Source organism: Lynx canadensis, chromosome F2, assembly GCF_007474595.2.
Source record: "Lynx canadensis isolate LIC74 chromosome F2, mLynCan4.pri.v2, whole genome shotgun sequence".
Classification (NCBI taxonomy): domain Eukaryota; kingdom Metazoa; phylum Chordata; class Mammalia; order Carnivora; family Felidae; genus Lynx; species Lynx canadensis.
In genome coordinates, this window is record NC_044320.2 from 77,336,454 (window position 1) to 77,360,179 (window position 23,726).

Consider the following 23,726-nt stretch of genomic DNA (forward strand, 5'->3'; position numbering starts at 1 on the left):
TATTTTTAAGTCATCAGTATTTTGCGATCTGGCCTAACGATTACTTTGCTATTTGGATGGGTCATCCAAATACACAGAAGTACACTTTTCGTCCCCGGGAACGAAGGCGACAGTGGTTCGAGACTCTTCTGAATACTCCAGATGCGTACTCGCCCTGAGGGGGCAGCCCCTTCCTTACCACTAAAGCTCAGTGGCACAGCGGCTGGGTCCTAGGGGCATCCAAGAGCGGCTGAGACCCGGGGCGAGCCTCGGTGGGGGGCGGGGGGGGGGGGGCCCGGGGCTGGCCCCGCCCCCGCCGAGTGGGCGGGGCCGGGGGCGGGGCGGAGCGCCCCCGCGCGCTCGGTGCGCCCCCGGGCCGGCGAGCCGGCAGAGTCCGGGCCGCGTCCTCCCGGCTGAGCCGCCGCGCGTCGCGGGAGCCGCGGGGACGGCGCTGGGCTGAGCGCGGGGCTGCGGGTGCGCGGCGACCGCGAGCGCCGAGCCGGCCCCGGGAGCGCGCCGTGCCGCCCCGGCCAGGACCTGCCCCGGACCGCCGCGCGCGCCTCCGGGACCCGGGGGTGAGCTTTGGGCTTCCGACTTCCGAGGAGCGGGGCCGGCGAGCGCGGGCTGTGTGCTCCAGGGCTCTCTGGTCCCTGGGGGCGCAGAGCGGCCGGGTGGGGACCGTGCCGCCGCGGGGGGGCGGGGGGGGGGAGGAGGGGGCGTGCCCAGGAAGGGTTGGGGGCGGGTTTCAGGAGCCGGGGACCGGGAGCGAGCGCGGGACGAGCGCCGGGGGCGGGGTGGGGGGGCCTTCGGCGGGGCCCGGGCTCCCCGCGCTGGCCCGTGGGCGGCAAAGTTTGCCTCTCCGGGTCCAGCCGGTTCTCGCGCTCCCGCAGCCCCGCAGGTGCCGCCCCTCCTCGCCGCCAGCCATGGAGCCCCCGGTCCAGATCTTCCGCGGGGAGCCGGGTCCCACCTGCCCCCCGAGCACCTGCCTGCCCCCCAACGGCAGCGGCTGGCCGCCGGGCTGGGCCGAGAGCGACGGCAACAGCAGCGGGGGCTCCGGGGGCGCGCCGCTGGAGCCCGCGCACATCTCTCCCGCCATCCCGGTCATCATCACCGCGGTCTACTCGGTGGTGTTCGTCGTGGGCTTGGTGGGCAACTCCCTGGTCATGTTCGTGATCATCCGGTGAGCGCGGGGTCTGGGCGCCGTCGCGGCTGGAGTGGGAGGCGGGGTGGGGGCGGGGGGAGTGAGGCGCCCGGGGGTGGGTGGGGTGGTCTAGTCACCCGGACGCCGGGTGGGGCGCCAAGCGGGTGGCGGGGATTCTAACCCGTCCTTGCCGGGCTCCGGAGAGTCTCAGAGCGTGGCCTCCTTGAAGTAAGGGATCTCCTGGAAGAGTTTTTGGTGGGGGACTGCGAGGCTCGCACTGCGCAGATCGGGCCGCCAGCGGTGTTTTGAGGATTTGAGTGACAGTCCTCTTGCCCCCCCAAGCCCTTGCTGAAAACTGTGGTCAGGGAAAGTACTAGGGTGCGCAGCAAGGTCAGCGTCTCCTGGAAAGGGAGCTAAGTTCCTTTGCCTGGCCTTTTTGCCTGGTTGCCTGCCCCAGTTTGGAGCGCTTGGTTTTGCCCTCCGTGAATATTTCTTAAGGTGAGATTCAGGCCCATCGAATGCACTGGAGATACTTCAGAATTTCCTGTGACTCATCAGATTGGTGTTACGGTTTATGAAGCAAAAGCCAATATACTATTTAGGGTTGTTGGTATCCACACCTGAGCCCTTTTAGTACTGAAATGTCATCCCATTTATTAAGAATATCAGTGATTTTTTGTAAATAAGCCATCTGATATTTATCCTCTGAAGTGTGGGTTGTGGAGGTTTTCAAAAACTGCTTTGCTTTTTATTTTCCACCGAGGGAAACTGAAGGTTCTATTACGTTGTTCTTTGGTAGAATTACATGGAAGTCGGTTTCTAGTAATGAATACCCAAATACCCACGTATATAGGCTAGTTTTCTGGTAGGTGAAATGATTTTTATTTTGGTCTCTTTCAACAAAGAAAACAAGAAAAGAAAAAAAAATCTCAACTTTGGCCTGCAGGCCCTTTGAAATATGTGTGTTTTACTTTCTGGAAGATGTAATGCTTTGGAAATGCACCTTGGAGAGTGGATAAGGGGTTTCCATTCCTTTGAGATAAAGGACAAAGTCACTCTTTTCAGGGATGCTGAAGGATGAAGAAAAACTACTTTAAAAAAATTCTCACTTTAGCTCCTTATTTATTATGAACTTTAAGAACATTATCTCTAGTAGCGTGAGTCTTGAGATATCATCATCATCATAAAATGCCCATGTATTTATCTGTGTATCTAGTCTTCAGAGTTTCAGGTTTTTTATCTTCATCTGTGCTCCGGACCTAAAACCCATCATTTAAGCCTCCAAATATTATAAAGCTCATTTCACCTACAATTAGCGTTTGTACCTTGGTACCCTGGGTTTCCATAGTTGTGTATTGTGTTTTACAGGAATTCTATCAGTGAGGAGTAAAGGCTACAGAGGGAGGGGAGATTTGAAAAGCACATCGTTTTTTCAAGTCATTAGTAATTTCAGGGCTGTTCTCCATTAGAAAGACGATTATGGCAACTGAAAGCAAAGAAAAGACAGCTGTGTTCTCAGTTTCAATTAAAATTTTTAGGAGATCTTTGGTTCAGAGGCTGTGGTTTTGTGATAAAACATTGTTGCACAAAAAGAAGATGCTAGGAACAAAACCAACTCTGTTCCTACTTATGTCATATGTAAGTGCACCGGTAAAACAAAAACATCTTCTTGATATTTGAATGAGCACCTGAAGTTTTGAGTTTGAGAAGAGCTTCTTAGTTGCTTAACAACTATTTATATAGCTCTGCAGAGTAGGATAAAAAGGAATGAAGAATCTTAAAATGTGTGCAAAGACAACTCCGTGGGAGAACAGTAGACAAGAAATAGAAATAGAAATGAAACATAAATGCATTTAACAATTACATGTAATTGTATATAATTAATAATCACCTTTATAAATAGTAATATAGTATACTTATTAATTATTCATATATTTATGTAACATGTGATATGTAATTGTCTATATGTACGTGTGTGTGTGTGTGTGTGTGTGTATACACGTATCTCCAAAAGATATCCAGGAATAAAATTTGCTAGAAGGGAATACATCCAGCTAAACATACACAAAAAGTTAGCTGGTTCATGCAACACCATTCGTCTTCTCACCCCAGCCCCAACTACTTGGAGATGAAGTATGAAAGGTGAGGGGTTATGCTATCGTCCTGGAATGCCAACGTACCGAAACATTGGTTTGCTTGCCATCTATAGCTAAGAGGACTAAGGAGTGTTTAGAATCAGTTCAGACTGGGAGAGGGTCAAAGAATTGCAAAATAAAGCTTCAGAAGAAAAGTTGGTGGCCTCGGGTTTATTTCGCTCCGAAGAAGCAGCTGAAGATTTGGAAGGGGGGCGCTGTGGTGTTCACAGGGGAACTGAGAGCCCAGGCGGAGTGCAGATTCAAACGCGGCTTTCATCTTCCGTGCTGAGGACTGAGGGACGCTGTTTGAAAAGACTGAGGATCACTTTGGAGAACGACGCTTTTAAAATATTATACATTGGAAAGGGTCATGGTTCAGTCATCTGGGACATGGTTCTAGAGACGGGGTTTAGATGCTTGGATGTCAGGACAGGTACGGGTCTGAAATGGCCAGCTCAGACCTGGGGAGAAAGTCAGGGTTGTGGAAAAAGGCTTGGATTATTTTTTAGACCCGTCTGACAAATAGCTTTCCCACCTTGGGTACCTGAACTGTCGCCCAGTATCCTCTGAATGTATTGGAAGCTTCGAGGTTTTCGTCATGTCTTAGTACCAACTGCCTTAACTGCTTCATGTGAGGGCACGGTAACTTGTCACTGTGAGCACCTTAAAACGAAGCACCCCAGCCTCCCTTCTCGCCAGGCTTTCTGGTTCGTGGCCCTGGGGTGGGAGGTTCTTACCTTGGCCCTGGATCTACGTCTTGGGCTCCTGCTGACACTTCGGGTGTGCCCACGGGCGTGGCGCTTAGGATCCTAACCTTGTGTGCTCGCCGCCGCCTCCTGTGTCCCTCACCTGCAGGGCACGCCCCGATGCCCACCCACACCCGGGTCTCGCCAGGCGGTCTCACCTGGGACATCTTAAACTTCCATCCTCCCACAACTTCCACGCATACAGCTGTCTCCCCCGTAGCAGACAGGACCAAAACTTAAGGGTCTGCCAGGCCGGTAAAGCTGCCTACTTCGTGTGCGTTATTTCGTTTAATCTTGATGAAATAAACTGACTGAAGTGGCACCTTGCTAACTGTGGAGCCAGCCTGACCCAGGTCCTTCCTTCGCTTTAGTCCGCTGCTCAGCTCAGTTCCTGCTGTACCATCCTGCAAACCTGTGGATGCCTTCTTGCCCGGCAGCCCTTCGTTTGCTCCCAGACTCTCTTTTCTTCTGGCCTCACCCGGACCTTGTGAGGCATCAGTCCAACCTCCCTTGCCAATACACTCAACTGCCTTGCCTTCTTGTCCTGCCTCTGTCTTCCACCGAAGCTTCACCCTGGATCAAGCCACGACCTTGTCTTCCTGATTCCTCTACACAGCTAATTGAATTCTGCTGAATAAAGTCACTGTTACCTTTGCCAAGGCCAGGTCGCCGCCTTCAAGTGTATCTGACCCCAAGTCTGCCTGGTTTTTCTGTGTCTCTCTCCTATTTCCAGAAAGAGCCAATTCCTTTTCCCATTTCTCACTTAAAAACAAACAAACAAACAAACAAACAAACAAAAAAAACCCAACCCTAATTTAATCAATACTAATGCCTAAGCCCTCTCTCCGACCATAATTCTTCATGGTCAGGGGAATGGTCTGATCCAGTTGTGCACCGAGACTCTAGAATCCAGCTTCTGGGAGCACTTTTCCTACGTATGTGTTTCGGCAGCCGCCCTCCCCTCATTCCTTGCCATCTCAGTGGAGACGTTTCCTTCTTTCTGTCCAGGGTAATTCCCTGCCCCTGTGAGCTGAATCTCCTCACCTCCTGCTCTTCTGGAGTCTCTGCTGTGTCAGGGATCTCCTTCCTACGCTATCTGTAATCTCTCCACTGATTTTGTCTCGTAAGCATCGGGACATCCTCAAACCTCTGTCATCTTACAGGTAATCAATGTCCATGACCCTCCTACTTTTCTGGGTTCCCTTAGCTGATGGCTTCTCATCTTCCTGTGTGTTGTAGGTAAGCTCCTTGGAGGGATAATCCCTCTTGCTCATTTCTTTGTCTGCCATCCATTCCTCAGCCCAGGGCACTCGGGTTCCCTCCCTGACGCTCTTTTACCAAAGTTAGAGCATCATCATGTTTCCGATGCTCATTTTAGGCTGGCTGTCCCCTAACTTCTGTGGAGTTTCTTTTTTTTTAAGTTTATTTATTTGTTTGGAGAGAGAGAGAGGGAAAGAGAGAGTGAGGGCACGAGCATACTGGGGAGGGGCAGAGAGAGAAGGAGAGAGAGAATCCCAAGCAGGCTCTGTGCTGACAACTGTGGGGCTCCATCCCATGAATGGTGAGATCATGACCTGAACTGAAATTGAGAGTCGGACACGTAACCAACTGAGCCACCCAGGCACGCCATTCTGGGGAGATTGGCATGCTCGACCAATCCTATGCCCGTCGCGTTCTCAGATAGCACCCTGTCCTTGACTCCCTGCCACACCTTCTGGGTTTCTCTTGTCTGCATCATGGACCCCTCTTCCTCTAGTGTTTCTCAATTGGTCGTATTTTCCAGAGCCTTCTCGGAGCTTCTGTCCTCACTTTGCATACTCTCTGTATTAGTCAGGAATCAACCAGAACAGCAGAACCAGTAGGAGACGTACATGTGAAGAGATTCGTTGTAAGGAATTGGGTTACGTGACTGTGGGGCTGGCTGAGCAAGTCTGGAACCCGTAGGGCAGGTGTCAGGAGAGGCAGGCTGCTGGCCCCAGGTGGAACTTCCTTCTCAGGGCACTAGGACCTTCATGACAAAGTGCCACCCACGACTGGGTGGTTTAAACAATAGAACTTGTTTTCTCACAGGGAGGACAGAAGTCTGAGGTCAAGGTGCCGGCCGGGCTGGTTTCTTCGGAGACCTCTCTCCTTGGCTTGTAGATGGCCCTTTTCTCCCTGTGTCCTCACAGGGTCTAACGTCGTGTATCTGTGTCCTAATCTCCTCTGATACAGACACCAGCCATATTGGATTAGTGCCCACCCTCACATCCCATTATACCTTGATTTTACCTCACTTTGCCTCTTTAAAGGCCCTGTCTTCAAATACAGTCACATTCTTAGGTACCGGGGTTAAGACTTGACTGCGTATATCTGAGGGGACACGATTCCACCTTAAACACTGCCTGTCCCCTCTCCGTGCCCCTTAAGAAAACACCCTCCTCAAGCTTCGATTTCTATGATAGTTTTGTATGTACGGTCTCTTTTGTTGAATTTAAAGAAAAGTTTTACTCTTGCGAAGGTCTGCATCTTGTTGAGTAAAACGTAAGGATAAACAAGGGAAAAATTATTAGGGCAAAAATAGAAGGAATCAAAATTGCTTGTTCCTTGGTCTTAAGGTTTGCCTTTTTCTTTTCTCATCAGTTTTCCTTGCTTCATTGCTACCACAATGAAGACCTGTAGGGTGTCAGTCCTCTGCTACCTTTGCCCTGAGAGTAGAAGACTTTTGCGTCCCTACAGTTCAACCTGGGCAGTGTTGAAGTGTCCTAAAAGGACATTTGTAAGGGCTTGGGAAAACAAAACAAAACAAAACAAAACAAAACAAAACAAAAACCAAATCAAAACAACCAACCAAACAACAACCAGAACTGCAAAAATAGTCTGGGTATGGTTCTGTTTCCTGAACTCCAATTTCTTCTCCAAAGGCAGCCAACCCACCCAAGCTTGCTGGGCACACAGGTTGTTCTTTTTACAAAGGCACCTGTTTTCTTGCTCATAACTTGGGGGACATAGTGTTTCCTCCCCAAGCCACTGACAGGAGTCCCACTGTGCCGAGACCGCCTTAGGTTACGTGGCATATACTGACTCGGGTCACCCCTGAGTTCATCTGGGCCCCATGGTTGAACTTAGGTCAGTCCCAGAAAAGGGTGTGGCTGTCACCAAAGTGGGGAAGTATGAGAAGTGAAGCGACCCAGTCAGAGTGTCTGCTGCCGTGCCTGCCTCTTTTCCATCCATCGCTGCACTTATATGTACACATATTCCAGATTTTCTCAGATGTCACCGTAGCCTACCTTGGATAATATCGCCAGACTACACCTGGAGAGGCGTTGAAGACAAGGCAGAGACTTGTGGGTATAATTAACCTTGTGCTGCCCCCTGTCTGACATCAGCCTTACCTCAGGCTTTGATTGAAAAATATGTTCTAGTTTATCCTGAGCCCTCTCTTGGAATCAGCATTAAACGTTTCCTTTCAAGTCAGCCTAGTAAAGATCGGTCCAGAAGTCGTTTTCAAACGTGCCCATCTTGCATTTCTCGGAGTAATTATTACTTGACAAGCTCTGAAAAGAGAGAATCGGTTTCGTTGCAATTGGTGATATGGATTAGCAAAATGGAATTAGTTTCTTCCCTGTGGAATGTGATTGTAGCCGAAATCCGAATCCTTGTGGACGGCGGCAGAGATCAGAGACTAACCAGCTGCCCCTCCCCCCGAATACAAAAGAAAAAGAAAGAAAGAAAACCAAGCTGGTCATCAGCTATCCAGGTCCTAACGTTTAGCAGACTCCAGGCACAATTGTACTCCTCAAAATCACTTCCTGTTTCTGTTGACTTTATGAGTCTTTACAATTTTCCGTGGTGACAGTCTTACAGTTGGTTTTAGGAGGGACTTCTTTCTGGCTGGGAGGTGTTTGCTCCTCTCCATTAATCACTCGGCTGTATCTCTTGAGCAGCAGTTATCTCGGTGGGAACTGTGCAGCTGGCACCTTCTTCACTGCGGATTAACTTCCAGAGGCACTCAATTCCTCTTGCCCCCAGGGGATGCGGGTGGGGGGCTCTGTCCTCAGTGCAAAATCGTAACATTGTGTGGCTGCAGGGCAGTCTTCTCTCCTTTTCTCTAAGGTTTGGCTTCTGTGGTTTGAGTGGTGCAAATAATGCCGGCTCAAAACTGTATTAACAAAAGATTTATTTATCCCCCCACAGAAAATCAGGCAATTTCTGTTTCTTTCTTTGGAGGGGACGCCAGCTTATGTCTGAGATAAAGAAAATTTACGTAAGAGAGTAGATTATAGGAGTAGGGATAATATCGTAAAAGGCTTGTGTGTGTGTGTGTGTGTGTGTGTACGTGTGTGCGTATTTTTATTTAAACACTTACCTCCTTCCCTGGTCCAGCAGGCCAGACTTTAGATGAAAGAGGAGAAAAGCAGAAAGCGTGTGATGACTATGTGATGAATTCAGAGATCCCAAAGGAACTGATCCAAAGGTGGGGAGGGAAGCTTTCAGATTAACAATGGCTAGAGTTCTGAGCGAGCATTTTCTTTAACAATGGGAACGATTTTCTCAGGATTAACTCGTTTAACTTCACCAGGGGCTAAACTCTCTTCACCTAGTGAAGGGGGTGTTTCCTTCTGGTAGAGGACAGAGCGGGAGGGTAGTCTTCTCTCCTTTCTACCAGCATCCTGTGGCTTACTTTAGCTATGTCAGTTTTCTGTATAAAATTGGAAAAAGTCATTTGAGATATCTGTATACTTCTGGGTATCCAGAGAGCTGACGATTGGTACACGTCAGTCGTCTGAGGTTTGTAGTTTTCTACTGGACATCGTTAGGCATGATAGTGCACAGCTGGGTACACTAGACCATTCGTTCTGGGAGTCAGGGCCATGGCCAACAGAGAATGAGCAGGTCCAGGGCACCAGCTGTTGTAGTGAAATCACCACTCTGCATTCTCCCACCGCCCGCATGGACAGCCTTGCCGGCCATGCAACGTGACAGATGTCCGCCATTCCAGCTGTATCTCACTGCCAGCGTGGTCACTGAGGTGGTGACAGTCGTGGGACGCGGGGACACAGTCTGCTCCACTGTACTCCCTATAGCTTTTGCTCTTTGCACGTGGGTGAGTAATTCTGGGGAACTGAAGGGGCGTGACCATCTACATGAATCCGTGTGAGTCTATGAATTCACATAGCGAATTCACATAGTGACTCTGTGAATATAGTGAGTATATTCAATTGCAGAGTCAGATCATCGGAGCAAGTGACTGAATTTCCCTTCCTTCCCTTAAATATCAATAAGCTGTTACTCCTGAGGAAAGAACCATAATTTCAATAGTAAATAATCCAAAAAGATGTCGGGTAGCCAATTAATTTCATCGGGATGAACTGAAAGTCATCTGGAGAATTCACGGGGCAAACTCCTTGTGTTTTTCAAATGAACTCTTCTGAAAATTCACATTGGTAAAGCCATCATTTGTGATCATTTAAAACATAAAATCTGGAAGGCTCTAAATCTGGAAAACGAATAAATCATGCTCGTTGGCCACAGAGAGAAGAGAGTGTCAAAACACGTCTCTCATTGTGCTAGTCTTCCGCTGTTGGTTTCACAGGACTGTCCAGAGAAATGTCCTTCTCCTGAGCCTGGTGTGTTGGGGGTCTTGAGACCCTAGTGCCTACGGCCCCAGGGTTGTAATATGACGGCCAGCTTCCTGTGGGTCAGGAGCCATTGGTTCACCAGACCAAACAGCCATTCTTCAGGTGCATTCTGTTGGCCCTTAGGTGTCTGCCGTAGTAAAGGGGTCTATTCAGAAAAATGACCACTCGGGTGTTTGTTTCATTCTGTTGGCGCTGTGGTTTCATGGCTACTCAGAAGGCTCAGCTCTTACTTCCCACTGTCTCACTCGTTTGTGGTCTGAGGCAAGCCATTTACATCCTCCTTACTGTTTCCTCACCCAAACAATGGGCATTGCTTGTGGAAAAACTCCAACACGATAAAGTACCCGACAGCCTTTGTCCAGAGGGGGGCATGCTAATGTTCTATACTCGTGTCGCCTGAATCATGCCCCATTTGCTCATCTCAAAGGTTTTTATTATTATTATTATTATTATTATTTTTACCCTCATGATGCTTACTTAACCACACTTACCAGAATGTTTTTCAATCTTGAGCTGCTGGAAGAAGCAGAATTCACAGAACCACATGATTTCTCTGATAAAATCTCTGCCTCCTGGAGAAACTTTGGAATGACAGCTCCGACTGCCTTTACTCATGAGGTGTGCACTCCACGAACCCCTGAGAAACAGCGAAGCGCCAGATCCTGTCCAGGTCTTCTCTTCTTTAAAATGTGCCCCGATCTCTTCCCCACACACTGATCCTTCCCTTCCGTCTGTCCCTCTAGTGCCTTGGTAATTTTTGACTCCATTGGTTGAAAAGCTCCCCGGGGGCGCGGTCTGCATATTGAGTCTTTCAGTCACGCTCAATGGCCAGTATGTTGCTGGGTATGGAGCACTTAAAAATGTGTTGAAATAATGAAACGATAAAGACAGGGGAGGAAGCTTGACTCTAACAAGAGAGAAGAGAGGGTGTGTGTATTGTCAGCGTGGGGGGCAATTGTAGGTAAGAGCTAAAAATGCCTGGAATCCGCAAAATGGAAAACCTGTGTGTGTATTTAAAGATCGATGATGATTACCCATCAAGATCCTGGATGTATTATGCTGTCGCAAAGCTAAAAAAAGAGCTCCTGATTGAAGAAGCATCATTTAAATTTCAATTCAAACAGCACTTGGGCAGTGTACCTCAACAGGAAGGGATGCTGCTAACCCAAATATGGGCTCTTCTACCCGTATGTTGTCAGAGCACAGGAGGCGCATGGGAAGGACGAGGAACCGTCTCACGACTGCTGGGTTGCAAGGTCAGTGTTCCTCCCGCTCGTGCCTCATTTTTCTCACGGCAGGTGCCGCGCTCTCCCAGAACCCCCCGCCTGGTGACGCTGGTTCCTGATGGCTCAGCACAAAACCCTGTTCGTGTATGACTGCCAATCTAAGAGCACCTCCCCCCTCAATTCTCTGTAGGGAACTACGGTAGGAAGGTCTCGAGTTAATGTGTGCTGGGGAGCATTTCTTACTCCCGGAGACACGTTGTGCCGCTTTGCCAGGCGATGGCTTTCTTCATGGCCCGACCCGTGTCCCTTATCGTCATCTCCAGGTTTGTAACATTGGCAAGTGTCGCAGGGACAGCCCACAGACTTTGCTCTTTTCGTGCCATATGCTCCTGTGGGGCGTAAGCTAAAAAGTGCAACCACTCACTGCCAGCCCCCCTCCAGCTTCTCCAGACGAGCCAAAAACTTCCCACCCAGATGGTGCCATTTTACTCGAAATACTCGCAAATTTTTGTAAAGCAGTGTGGAGGAAATGGAACATAATTTCATATCTTCTCATATAAGAAAGCTTACTCCACCCCCACCCCCCCGCCCCGCCCCGCCCAGGGACATCTGATTGAAAGGACTAACTACTCTCTCCATTTGATGAAACACAAACAATCCCCGAGTCCTAAACCAGACCGCCTTTGACCACGAGGGTCTTATCGCGCTGTCCCAGGATCCAGTCGGGTAACGTGCCTGAAGGACCGTCAGCAAATCCTCGTTGAACTCGTAGTTTATTCACTACTCAGAATTATACCTGTCAGTTCTCCCTTTCGGTGTGGTAAATGAGATCATGACCTGAGCCGAAATCAAGAGTCCTACAGCTCAACCAGCTGAGCCACCCAGGCGCCCCTCGCAATACCTTTTACAACCATATGACCTTGAGAAATGCACGGAAGTCTGGTGATTCTCAGTGGCCTCAGCTGTAGAATAGGGATACTGATGCCTGCCACGTGGAGCTGGGGTGAGGACTGAGTGGGGTGCATCTGTGGGACGTACAGCAGAGTCTGATGCAGCGAGTGTTTGAAATAAGTGGGTATCAAGACTGTCATCGTTAACATGAACCAGTTGGAAACCAGAGTGATGCGGTGACACCAGCATGCTGGCAGATACGGGGTTGTCCATGGCAGGAGGGCACAGGACCATCTCTAGGTCTCTGGTAGGTGTCACCCCCGGGGGTGACAGTGGTAGCTCCCACGTGAATGGTCTGAGAAAAGCTTGTTTCTCAGGGAGCAAGGACTCTTGCTTCGACGAGTCTCGTTAAAATTTTGTGTAATTTGTAGACATTTCTCTTATAGGTGCTCATCTCTCTTCTTCTGAGATCTGATGACCAGATCTGAATTCTTTAGAAGCTCAAGGCTTAAGCAATTTCATACATTTACTCGTTGAAAGTCTTTTTGGAACGCTTAAGAGCAAATCACTCATCATTTTGTGATTGCTTAAAGGTGCACATTGTATTTTATGTGTCAGCTTTTTGTTACATTCTAGGTAGTTAGCATATAGTATAATGTTAGTTTCAGGAACAGCATTTAGTGATTCATCGCTTATGTACATCACTCATTGCCCATCACAACAAGTGCCCTCTTTAATACCCACCACCCTTCTAGCCCAACCCCCACCCACCTCGCCTCCAGCAGCCCTCAGTTTGTTCTCTATAGTTACGAGTCTCTTATGGTTTGCCCCCCTCTCATGTTTTTCCTCCGCCTGTATTCATCTGTTTTGTTTCTTAAATTCCACATATGAGTGGAATCATATGGCGTCTGTCTTTCTCTGACTTATCTCACTTAGCATAATGCATTCTGGTTCCATCCATGTCAGTGCAAATGGCAGGGTTTTCTTCTTTTTGATGGCTGAGTAATATTCCATCGTGTATTCCACTTTTTTATCCACTCATCAGTCAGTGGACGTTTGGGCCCTTTCCATAATTTGGCGGTTACTGATAAGGACATGTTACATTTTTATCATAACTCCTTTTTCATTCCATTCATACTCTTCCAGCGTATAAGGTCGCAGGCATCATTTTTACTATTATCTTTTGTGTTCAAGCTAAACCATGGCTCTGATGAAAAACTAGGTTCCTCTCTTCTGGTCGTAACTGATGGCTTTTCCACATACGTAAAAGAGGGAGAGGAGGTGAAGACCATGGAGTAAATTAGACATATTCTCCGGAGCAGGGGCAGTCCGTGGTTATCTCAGGAGCTCTTTAAGATAAGCATTATATTCCTCATTTTAGAGTTGAGAATCCAAAGCCCAGGTTTTAGTGACATGTCCAAAATCTAAGAGTTAGAGGGAAACATAAAGACCAGAACCCAGGTCGACGCAACTGTGTAAGGCAGGGGACGTCTGTCTAACTTCATAAAGTAAGAGGAGAGTATCAAGGTCACTAAATCCGAGAGCAGAAGTTAAGGGCACTGCTTGCTAAAATCTTTGTTAATATCAGGGATTTGTGGGGGAGAAAATGGAAAGAATAGGAGGTCGGCCTGTAAGGTGCGCTTTTCAAACATAAAACCGCATCTTAAAGAAGACAGTATTTGAACAGATACTATTTCCGTCTTGCTCCCTTGAAACATTTGTTCTGTCTCAGCAAGTGGACCTTCCCTAGTTACCTGTGCCTTTATAAAGCCTAAGCCCTGAGCACTGGTCAGACACATTTAATCACTTCCTAGAACTTACAGGCCACTTAGTAATATTGGAGTGAAAACTGTAAAGGGAAGATATGACATATTTTAAAGTAAACTCCTCGTTCTCCAGATTAGAGCACTGCTTAGATGGCAGAGCATGAAAATGGAAACCAGCAGCTCCTGACTCTGTGGCCGTCTTGACCGTGCCTTCATCCAAGCACTGACAGGCCATTTCCTAGCAAGAAGAGGAGAGACCAGGGGAGGATTGGGGGGGGGGAGGGGGTCGGACGATGAGAATGAAGTATGATCCTGTGTGTCACACATTTTGAGCCAGGTCATCTGCTGCCTTTATGGCCATTTGATTTTATTGTCTTTATGTAACAGGAACTGAAACTCAGGAAAGTTTTACACTGAGCCCAGACGCAGGACGATCTGACTTCACGGAAGACCACTCTGCCTCCCAGGAGAGCCCCGGCTGTTCTGTCACTACACGTTAAAAGACATTTCTTATGTGGATATTTATGTGTGGAGAGACACCCTGGCAGTGATCAGTAATAACCACTGATTTTGATTTTGTAGCCAAAGCAGTAGTTCTCCATAAGACACCTCCTTACAAATGCCCTTCAATGAAAGCCAAAGCCATAACATTAAGAAAGTACATGGGGCATGGCTGAATTACTTACGATAAGGTCTGCAAATCGGAGGTGTGTGGAAAGTAATTAACATGGATTTCCCCTACGCATCTTAGCCTTTGGCCTCTGAAAACCTGCCGATAGCATTTGGAACATTTCCTGCCCCGTAGATCCCCGAGGGAGTGTTCTCTACGTAAAACGATCCTTTTAATTCCGTTTCAGTTGAAAATGGAATTGTTCTAAACTTCCATGTTATGATGGAAAGAATCATTTGGGCTTAAAGGCAGTCGTTCTTTTTTTTTTTTTTTTAATTTTTTTTTTCAACGTTTATTTATTTTTGGGACAGAGAGAGACAGAGCATGAACGGGGGAGGGGCAGAGAGAGAGGGAGACACAGAATCGGAGACAGGCTCCAGGCTCTGAGCCATCAGCCCAGAGCCCGACGCGGGGCTCGAGCTCCCGGACCGCGAGATCGTGACCTGGCTGAAGTCGGACGCTTAACCGACTGCGCCACCCAGGCGCCCCTTAAAGGCAGTCGTTCTTGACCTGCTTTGAAAATTACTGTCCCCTCAGTTGGAAGAGGAAACAACTTATGTGCTTTAAAAATCTCTCAAGATGAGAGTAAAGAAAAACTGAGTTATTTCTCACCTAGTGTGCTAGATTACATTGAGTGCCATGATGTGTATAAAGAAGAACTCAGTCTGCTTTATGTACGTAATGCATTTAAGATGAAAAAACTAGTGGCACACTGGCAAACAAAATCAACAGACTTAGTTTGTGTTTTAGCCATTAAGATGGAAAGTATTTTATTTATTTATTTATTTATTTATGATTTAAATCCAAGTTAGTTAATATATAGTGTAATAATGATTTCAGGAATAGAATTTAGTGATTCATCACTTACATATAACAAAATTGAATGTTATTTTCAAAGTGAAAACTGGAGAGAGGGTACTGTTGGTGGGAATGCACACTGGTGCAGCTACTCTGGAAAACAGTGTGGAGGTTCCTCAAGAAACTAAAAACAGAACTACCCTACGATCCAGCAATTGCATAATTAAGTATCTACCCAAAGGATACAAAAATACAGATTTGAAGGAGTACATGTACCCCAATGTTTATAGCAACATTATCAACAGTAACCAAACTATGGAAAGAGCCCAAATGTCCATCGACTGATGAATGGATAAAGAAGATGTGGTATGTGTGTGTGTGTGTGTGTGTGTGTGTGTGTATGTGTATATATATATATGTATATATATACATATATACATAAAATAGAATATATATAACTATATATAAATTTTTATTTATATTTATATAAAATAGAATATATATAATAGAATATATATATAAAATAGAATATATATATATATGTACACACATACATAATAGAATATTACTCAGCCATCAAAAAGAATGAAATCTTGCCATTTGCAGTGATGTGGATGGAGCTAGAATGTATTATGCTAGACGAAATAAGTCAATCAGAGGAAGACAAACACCATATATTTCACTCATATGTGGAATTTAAGAGACAAAACATACATGGGGGAAAAAGGGAAGAGAAGGAAACAAACCACAAGAGACTCTTAATGATAGCAAACTATGGGTTGACAGAGGGAGGTGGGTGGGAGATGGGCTAGATGGGTGAGGGGAGGGCACTTGGGATGAGCACTGGGTGTTGTATGTAAGTGATGAATCACTGAATTCTACAACTGAAACCAGTATTGTACGTTAACTAAAATTTAAATAAACTAAAATTAAATTTAAAAAAGAAGACCATTTTGGATTTTCAAGAGACATAATCACAATGACGGATTTCTCAAAATGACCCCGAGGAAAAGTTGAGTAAGTTTTATCTTTGTTTTATTCAGGGAAAGGGAAAAAATAAATTATGTAAAAAATGCTTAAGGCCAAGCAGCTCCAGGGTTAAAATGAATTGCCAGTCACAAAATAAAGACCTGTATTATACACAAGTCTGTCCAAAAGATCTATATGTGTATTCATCTACTTATGTATGCTATCCTTTGCCTTTTTTAAATTTAATTATATTTTGAACACAGCACGAGAATAAAAGCTAGGTAAAGTCAGAGACTTTTGCCCATTGTTTTCTACTACTCCTAATGTCTAGAACAGCCCTTTTGCATATTAGACACCTGGATTTGACCTGAAGATGAAGAGAAATGACCTTGTTTCTTGTCTTTTAGATACACAAAGATGAAGACAGCAACCAACATTTATATATTTAACCTGGCGTTGGCGGATGCTTTAGTTACTACGACCATGCCCTTCCAGAGCACCGTCTATCTGATGAATTCCTGGCCATTTGGGGACGTGCTGTGCAAGATTGTCATTTCCATTGACTACTATAACATGTTTACCAGCATCTTCACCTTGACCATGATGAGTGTGGACCGATACATTGCTGTGTGCCACCCCGTCAAGGCTTTAGACTTTCGCACACCCATGAAAGCAAAGATCATCAACATCTGTATTTGGCTCTTATCGTCATCTGTCGGCATATCCGCGATAGTCCTTGGAGGGACCAAAGTCAGGGAAGGTAAGGACCATCATTGTCACCTCATTTGCAACACCCTTACTTCTAATGATGTAAACTCCTGATGTGCAAGTGAGTAGGACACACAGCTAGGGGAGAAACCAAAAGCCAGTGGAAATACTATGCCTAAATCCACGGAAGATGAGAAACACAACCATTTGTGCTGTCCGTATCTCCACACAGGAGAGGATAAAGACATTACCCAGATACAGATGCCCAGCCTATCTGCTATTCTGGAAGTGCTTATCAGAATCTGGAGGAGTGGGGATGAAACAGGCATGTGGATTTTTAGAATACAATTACATTGCATCCTGGCGATTCTAAGATACACCTACTCACTCCTCTTCTTTCTCCCCACAAGAGGACCCTAAATCATGAGACATCTATGCTGGCCCTTTACTCTTTTTCTTTAGGCCTTAATCTTCGCGTCCCTATCATAATAGCTTCATCTGGCTGTAAGCCGTTCAAAATCGGGTTCACAGATGGAGGTTAGCACACATCAGCAAAACTTAGATTTTGGACATTTTAGTTCTCACCCAATGCAGACAGGACACTTGATGTTTCCCCGGTATTTCTAAGATGGTGGTTCTAACACCTGGGTGCTTTAGAAAATACAGTTGATCCTTGAACCATGTTGGGGGGGCACCAGCCCCATGCAGTTAAAAATCTATGTCTGACTTTTGATTCCCCAAAACTTAACTACTACTAATAGTCTACTATTGACCCAGAAGCCTCACTGATAACATAAATAGTCAACTAACATGTTTTGTATATGTTCCTATGCTATATTCTTAGGATAAAGTAAGCTAGAGAAAAGAAGATGTTATTAAGAAAATCATAAGGTGGAGAAAATACAATTATAGTACTGTACTGTATTTAGAAAAAAAAAAAATCTGTGTATAAGTGCACCTGTGCAGTTCAAACCCATGTTGTTCAAGGGTCATCTGAACTAATGCCCGGGTCTCAACTCTGGAGGGTCTCTGGGTTAATTGACCTGAGGTACCGTCTGGGGGTCAAGATTTTTTAGATGGCCCCAGATGACTCTGACCTGTAGCCTGGGTGAGAATTGCTGCTGGGGAAGTTTTGCTTAGAGATTCCTTGGGAAGAAGGGAGCAGAACCACCACTTTGGACTTTATAAATGCTATTTACTGCTGTAGCAGTTCTCTAAATGTTCTAGTTTATTAGGGAGGCTCATGATACCTGGGGATACAGACAGTTGAATACGTGTAGTGGGGGGCTTGCCAGATCAAAGAAAGGGCAGGTGCTAAAATCATAGCTTACGTGGCAGAGTCCACATTAAAAAAAATTTTTTTTTGAATGTTTATTTTTTGAGAGACAGAGAGAGAAAGAGCGTGAGTGGGGGAGGGGCAGAGAGAGAGAGAGAGAGAGAGAGAGAGAGAGAGGGAGACACGGAATCCAAAGCAGGTTCCAGGCTCTGAGCTGTCAGCACAGAGCCTGTCGTGGGGCTTGAACTCACGAACCGTGAGATCATGACCTGAGCCAAAGTCAGACATTCAACTGACCGAGCCCCCCAGGCGCCCCTGGCACAGTCCACATTTTTGATGAAATACAATCTTTTCTCTCTTAAACAATGAAATGAATTTCCAACTTCGCCATGGTGGATGTTAAGCTATAATACTTGGGTAAATTTTAAGACATGTCAAACTTCATCAGAGAAGCATTTTAAAATACGATTGATTACACACAGGGTTTTGTTTCTTCCTGCATACAACAAATGGAAATAAAGTTGCAAGAAACCCTTCTGAGCCTAGGGTGTTGATACTTAATAGTTGGATTCAAGAAGAGAGGCCATGTAGACACCACCAGGACTAGAAGAATGGGCTAGATAGTCAAAGAAGATGGTGATTTCCCCCATGGTAAATAAAGAACTGATTTTGATATTTCATGACATGCTTGCAGACTTAACCACTACACTCCTCTAATCACTGTCAGAAAATGACATCCTAGAAGCAACGGATTTCAGTTTGGCTTTTGAAAGAGAAAAATGAAGGTAGATGTGGGTTTTCCAGGAAGGAGCTGCTGTGGATGAATGTGTGCAGATGTGGTGGAACAGGGGATCAACCAGTGTTGGGAGAAGATTAATTTGTGCAGGAAACAGAGGAGCACTAGAGAGAAATAGAGGAGAAATAGAGGAGAAAATGGGAGAAAATTAAAGTAGTCTCGTCGGAGGGCTCTGTTCTTTCTTAGTTTCTTTTATTTTCTAAAGCAGATTTTTATGTGATGAAAGATTGTCTCTGGACTCATTTCGGAGTGCTGAATGACACTCCATGTCAGGACTCTTGGATCATGAAGAGGACTTTTTTACACAATCTCTGTGCCCTGAGTTAGAGCTGAATGGCACTGGTAGTTTATAGTGTTGTGTTTGCGGACAATGCTCACTGAAGGAAATCAGGCGTCAGTTTCACGAGCCCAGGCTCATCTGGACAAGAAATCTCAGCTAATGTTCTGGGTTTCTTCCTGGCTTCTTTTTGGTTAAGAGCACAGATTCTGAAAGCAAATAGCCTGGAATCGAATCCTGATTTCCCCGTTTATGGACAGTATCACTTTGGAGACATTACTCAGACTCCTGTACCTCAATGTCCTCATTTGCAAAATAGGGGTAGATAACAGTGTCTCCCTCCTAGAGTGTTTTCCAGATCCATCGAGTCCGTGCATGGAAAGCTGGAAAGTTGGAAAGCAGTGCGTGTGTCTGGGAAGCACTTGATCAATGTTCGCTAGCATCTGACCTGACGTAATGATTTTAACAGGTCCTGCCTTCCTGCTATGTTTACCAACATCCGACAGGGTATTCATTCAATATCGAAGGCTCTTGTGTACAGCAACATTTTCACTTTCTGGGCATAAGATGTTAAATATAACATTTTACATAGTATACATGTGCACGCCATGTCTTTTGGGAATCATAGTCTGCCTATTATAACGACTAAATAACGAAGTTGTTGTAATGGCTACAAGCAGAAACAAAAATATTCTTAACACCACAAAAGCTTTAGTTTAGATACTAGAACTAACTCTATAATTACGACAGCCTGGAGACGTTGGAACCCATACCAAAAAAGAAAGCCGTGACCCTCTAATATAAATATAAAAGCAGAAGAAAGACTATTTTGTAGAAAAATCACTTTATTACGGTTGACGTGCAAAAAGCTGTACGTATTTAATGTAAACAACCCAGTGCATTTGGAGATAGCTATATACCTGTGAAACCGTTATCCCCTCAAGACCGCAGACCTTTGCCACCTCCCGAAGTTTCTTCTTGCCTTGTTTATTATGTTTCTTGTGTGATAAGAAAATTTAACCTAAGGTCTCCTCCCTCTTAGCAAATGTCAGGTGTATAGTTCAACATTGTCAGTTACAGAACCTGGGCTACATAGTAGATTCCCAGAACTTACTTACTTGCATGACTGAAACTTTGTACCCTTCCTTTGACTTATTGTCTCCCCTGTTCCTCCTGCCCCAAGCTCTTGGAAGGCACAATTCTTGTCTCTGCTTCTGTGAATTCGATTATTTTAGATTGCATATATAAGGGAGAGCATATGGGATTTGTATTTCTTTGTCTGGCTTATTTCACTTAGCACAATGTGTATCAGGTCTATCCATGTCGCCACGATTGGCAAGATTTCTTTCTTTTAAAAGACTGAATAATATTCTGGGGTGTGTGTGTGTGTGTGTGTGTGTGTGTGTGTCACCAGTTTGCATTCCCACCAACAGGATCCCTTTTCTGCACATCTTTGCTGACACATCTTTTTTTTTTTTTTTAAATAATAGCCACCCTAACAGGTTTGAGGTGATTTTGATTTGCATTTCCCTGTTGATGAGTGGTGTTGAGCACCTTTTTATATACCTGTGGGCCATTTGTATGTCTTTTTTGGGGGAGACGTCTATTCAGGTTCTTTGCCCATTTTTAAATCAGATTATTTGCTTTTCCACTATTGAGTTGTATGATCTCCTATATTTTTTAGATATTAGCCCCTTATCAGATACATGATTTGCAGATATTTTCTTCCATTCCGCAGGCTGCCTTTTCAATTTGTTGATTGTGTCCTGGGCTGTGCAGAAGAGGGTTTTTTTTTTTCTTCTTTTTTTCTAGGTTGGATTAGTTTGATGCAATCTCGCTTGTTGATTTTTGGTTCTGTTGCTTGTGCTTTGGCGTCGCATCCAAAAAAAAATCATTGCCAAGACCGCTATCAAGAAGCTTTTCCCCTACGTTTTTTGTAGAAGTTTTATGGTCTTATTTACAGTTAAGTCTTTAATCCACTTTGAGTTGATTTTTGTGTATGGTATAAGGCCCCAAGTGCATTCTTTTGCATGTGGATACCCCATTTTCCCAGCACCATTTATTGAAGAGCCCATTCTTTCCCCATTTTCTATTTTTGGCACCCTTATTGGAAGATTACTTGACTGTATAGGCGTGGGTTTATTTCGGGGCTCTCTAATCCATTCCATTGGAATATATGTCTGTTTTTTATGCCAGTACCAGACTATCTTGATTACTGTGGCTTTGTAATATAATTCACAATCAGGCAGCGTGATACCTCCAGCTTTGTTCTTGCTCAAGATTGCTTTGACTCGGGGCGCCTGGGTGGCGCAGTCGGTTAAGCGTCCGACTTCAGCCAGGTCACGATCTCGCGGTCCGTGAGTTCGAGCCCCGCGTCAGGCTCTGGGCTGATGGCTCGGAGCCTGGAGCCTGTTTCCGATTCTGTGTCTCCCTCCCTCTCTGCCTCTCCTCCGTTCATGCTCTGTCTCTCTCTGTCCCAAAAATAAATAAACGTTGAAAAAAAAAATTAAAAAAAAAAAGATTGCTTTGACTATTCGGGGTCCTTTGTAGTTCCGTAGGCATTTGAGGATTATTTTGGCTAAGGCTGTGAAAAATGCCATTGGGTTTTGATAAAGGTTGCACTGAATTCATAGATTGTTTTGTGTAGTGTAGACATTTTAACAATGTTAGTTCTTCCGATTCACGCACATAAGATATCTTTGCATTTATTTGTGTCTTCAATTTCTTTCATCAGTGTTTTACAGTAATCAGTATACAGATCTTTTAGGCTTATTTACAAATTGATTTGTGAGTACTTTATTCTTTTTTGATGGTAACGTAAATGGGATTGTTGTATTTACTTTTCAGATAGCTTATTGTTAGTGTATAGAAATGCAACTGATTTTTGTCCTATGTTGATTTTTGAATTCTGCAACTTTACCGAAAGTGGTTTAGTCGAGTCTGTAGGGTTTTCTCCGCGTAAGACTGTGTCCTCCCCAAACAATTTTACTTCTTTCTTTCTGATTTGGATGCCTTTTATTTCTTTTCTTGCCTAAATGCCCTGGCTAGGACTGTCAATACTATGTTGAATAAAAGTGGTGAGAGTGAGCGTCTTTGCCTTGTTCCTGATCTTACAGGAAAAGCGTTCAAATCCTTCACCATTGAATTCGATGTTAGCTGTGGGCTCGCCATACACGGTCTTTATTATGTTGAGCTACGTTCCTTCCATACTTAATATGTGGAGAGTTTTAATCGTGAATGGATGTTGAATTTCTGTCAGATATTTTTCTGCATCTATCGACATGACCGTGATTTTTATCTATCATTCTATTGATGTGATGTCACCTTGTTGGATTTGGGGAATCCTCACAGGGATAAATCCTGCTTCCATCGCAGGCATAAATCCTGACATTGGCATATGATTTTTTTCATGTGCTGTTGAATTTGGTTTGCTAGTGTTTTATAGGATGTTTGCATTTCTGTTCATCAGAGATATTGTGGTGTCTTTGTCTGTGGTGTCCTTGTCTGCCTTTGGTATCAGGTTCATGGTGGCCTTGTAAAATGAGTTTGGAAAGTGGGCCCTCCTCTTCAACTTCTGAAAGAGTTTGAAATGGATTGGCATCCTTTTTAAAAAATTTTTTTAGGGGCGCCTGGGTGGCGCAGTCGGTTAAGCGTCCGACTTCAGCCAGGTCACGATCTCCCGGTCTGTGAGTTCGAGCCCTGCGTCAGGCTCTGGGCTGATGGCTCAGAGCCTGGAGCCTGTTTCCGATTCTGTGTCTCCCTCTCTCTCTGCCCCTCCCCTGTTCATGCTCTGTCTCTCTCTGTCCCAAAAAAAAATAAATAAACGTTGAAAAAAAAAATTTTTTTTAAATTTTTTTAATGTTTACTTATTTTTGAGAGAGAGAGAGAGAGAGAGAGAGACAGAGTGTGAGTGGAGGAGGGGCAGAGAGAGGGAGACACAGAATCCAAAGACAGGCTCCAGGCCCTGAGCTGTCAGCATAGTGCCCGACGCGGGGCTAGAACTCATGAACCGTGAGATCATGACCTGAGCTGAGGTCAGATGCCTAACCGACTGAGCCACCCAGGAGCCCCTGGATCGGTACCCTTTTTAAATGCTTGGTAGAACTTAACCAGCGAAACCATCTGTCGCTTGGGTTTTCTTTGTTAGGTGGTTTTTGTTGTAGTCTCAATCTACTTGTTATTGATCTGTCAGACTTTCTATTTCTTTATGATTCAGCCTGGTAGGTTGTATGTTTCTAGAAATGTATCCATTTCTTCTAGATTCTCCAATTTGTTGACACGTAATCGTTCATAGTGGTCTCTTATGATCCTTTGTATTTCTGTGTTACCAGTTACGTCTTTCCTTTCGCCTAGTCTTCTGTCTCTTTCTGAGTCGAACTAAGGCTTTGATTTTGTTTACCTTTTCGAAAAGATTTTGTCATTTTCTGTTTGTTGTCTGTTTCTATGTATTGTCTTTTGTTTTCCTGGTCTCTGTTGCATTTGTTTCTGCTTTTTTCTTCATTATTTCCTTCCTTCCACCAACTTTGGGCTTTGTCTGTTCTTCTTTTTCTAGTTCCTTAATACATAAAGGTAGGTTATTTATTTGAGATCTTTCTTTTTTCTTCACGCGGGGTGGTTATCACTGTGCACTTTCCCCTAAGAACTGCCTCTGCCACCATCCCCTAGTTTGGGTATGTTGTATTTGCATTGCCATTCATCTCGAGCATTTTGTATTTTACTTTGACTTT

The 23,726-nt window shown here is 45.2% G+C and overlaps 1 protein-coding gene across 2 annotated transcripts in view; it reads left to right on the forward strand.

Moving 5' to 3' along the window:
- Positions 1 to 902: 902 nt before the first annotated feature.
- OPRK1 (opioid receptor kappa 1) overlaps positions 903 to 23,726 on the forward strand; it is a 29,652-nt gene continuing 6,828 nt past the window's right edge. Inside the window, exons 1-2 of one of the 2 annotated variants that reach the window (XM_030304503.1) lie at positions 903 to 1,159; positions 16,350 to 16,702. In XM_030304503.1, the coding sequence (XP_030160363.1) occupies positions 903 to 1,159; positions 16,350 to 16,702 (610 nt within the window). Of the gene's footprint in view, positions 1,160 to 10,792; positions 10,879 to 16,349; positions 16,703 to 23,726 lie in introns of those variants that run through there. The other variant, XM_030304504.1, reaches the window with a different exon arrangement.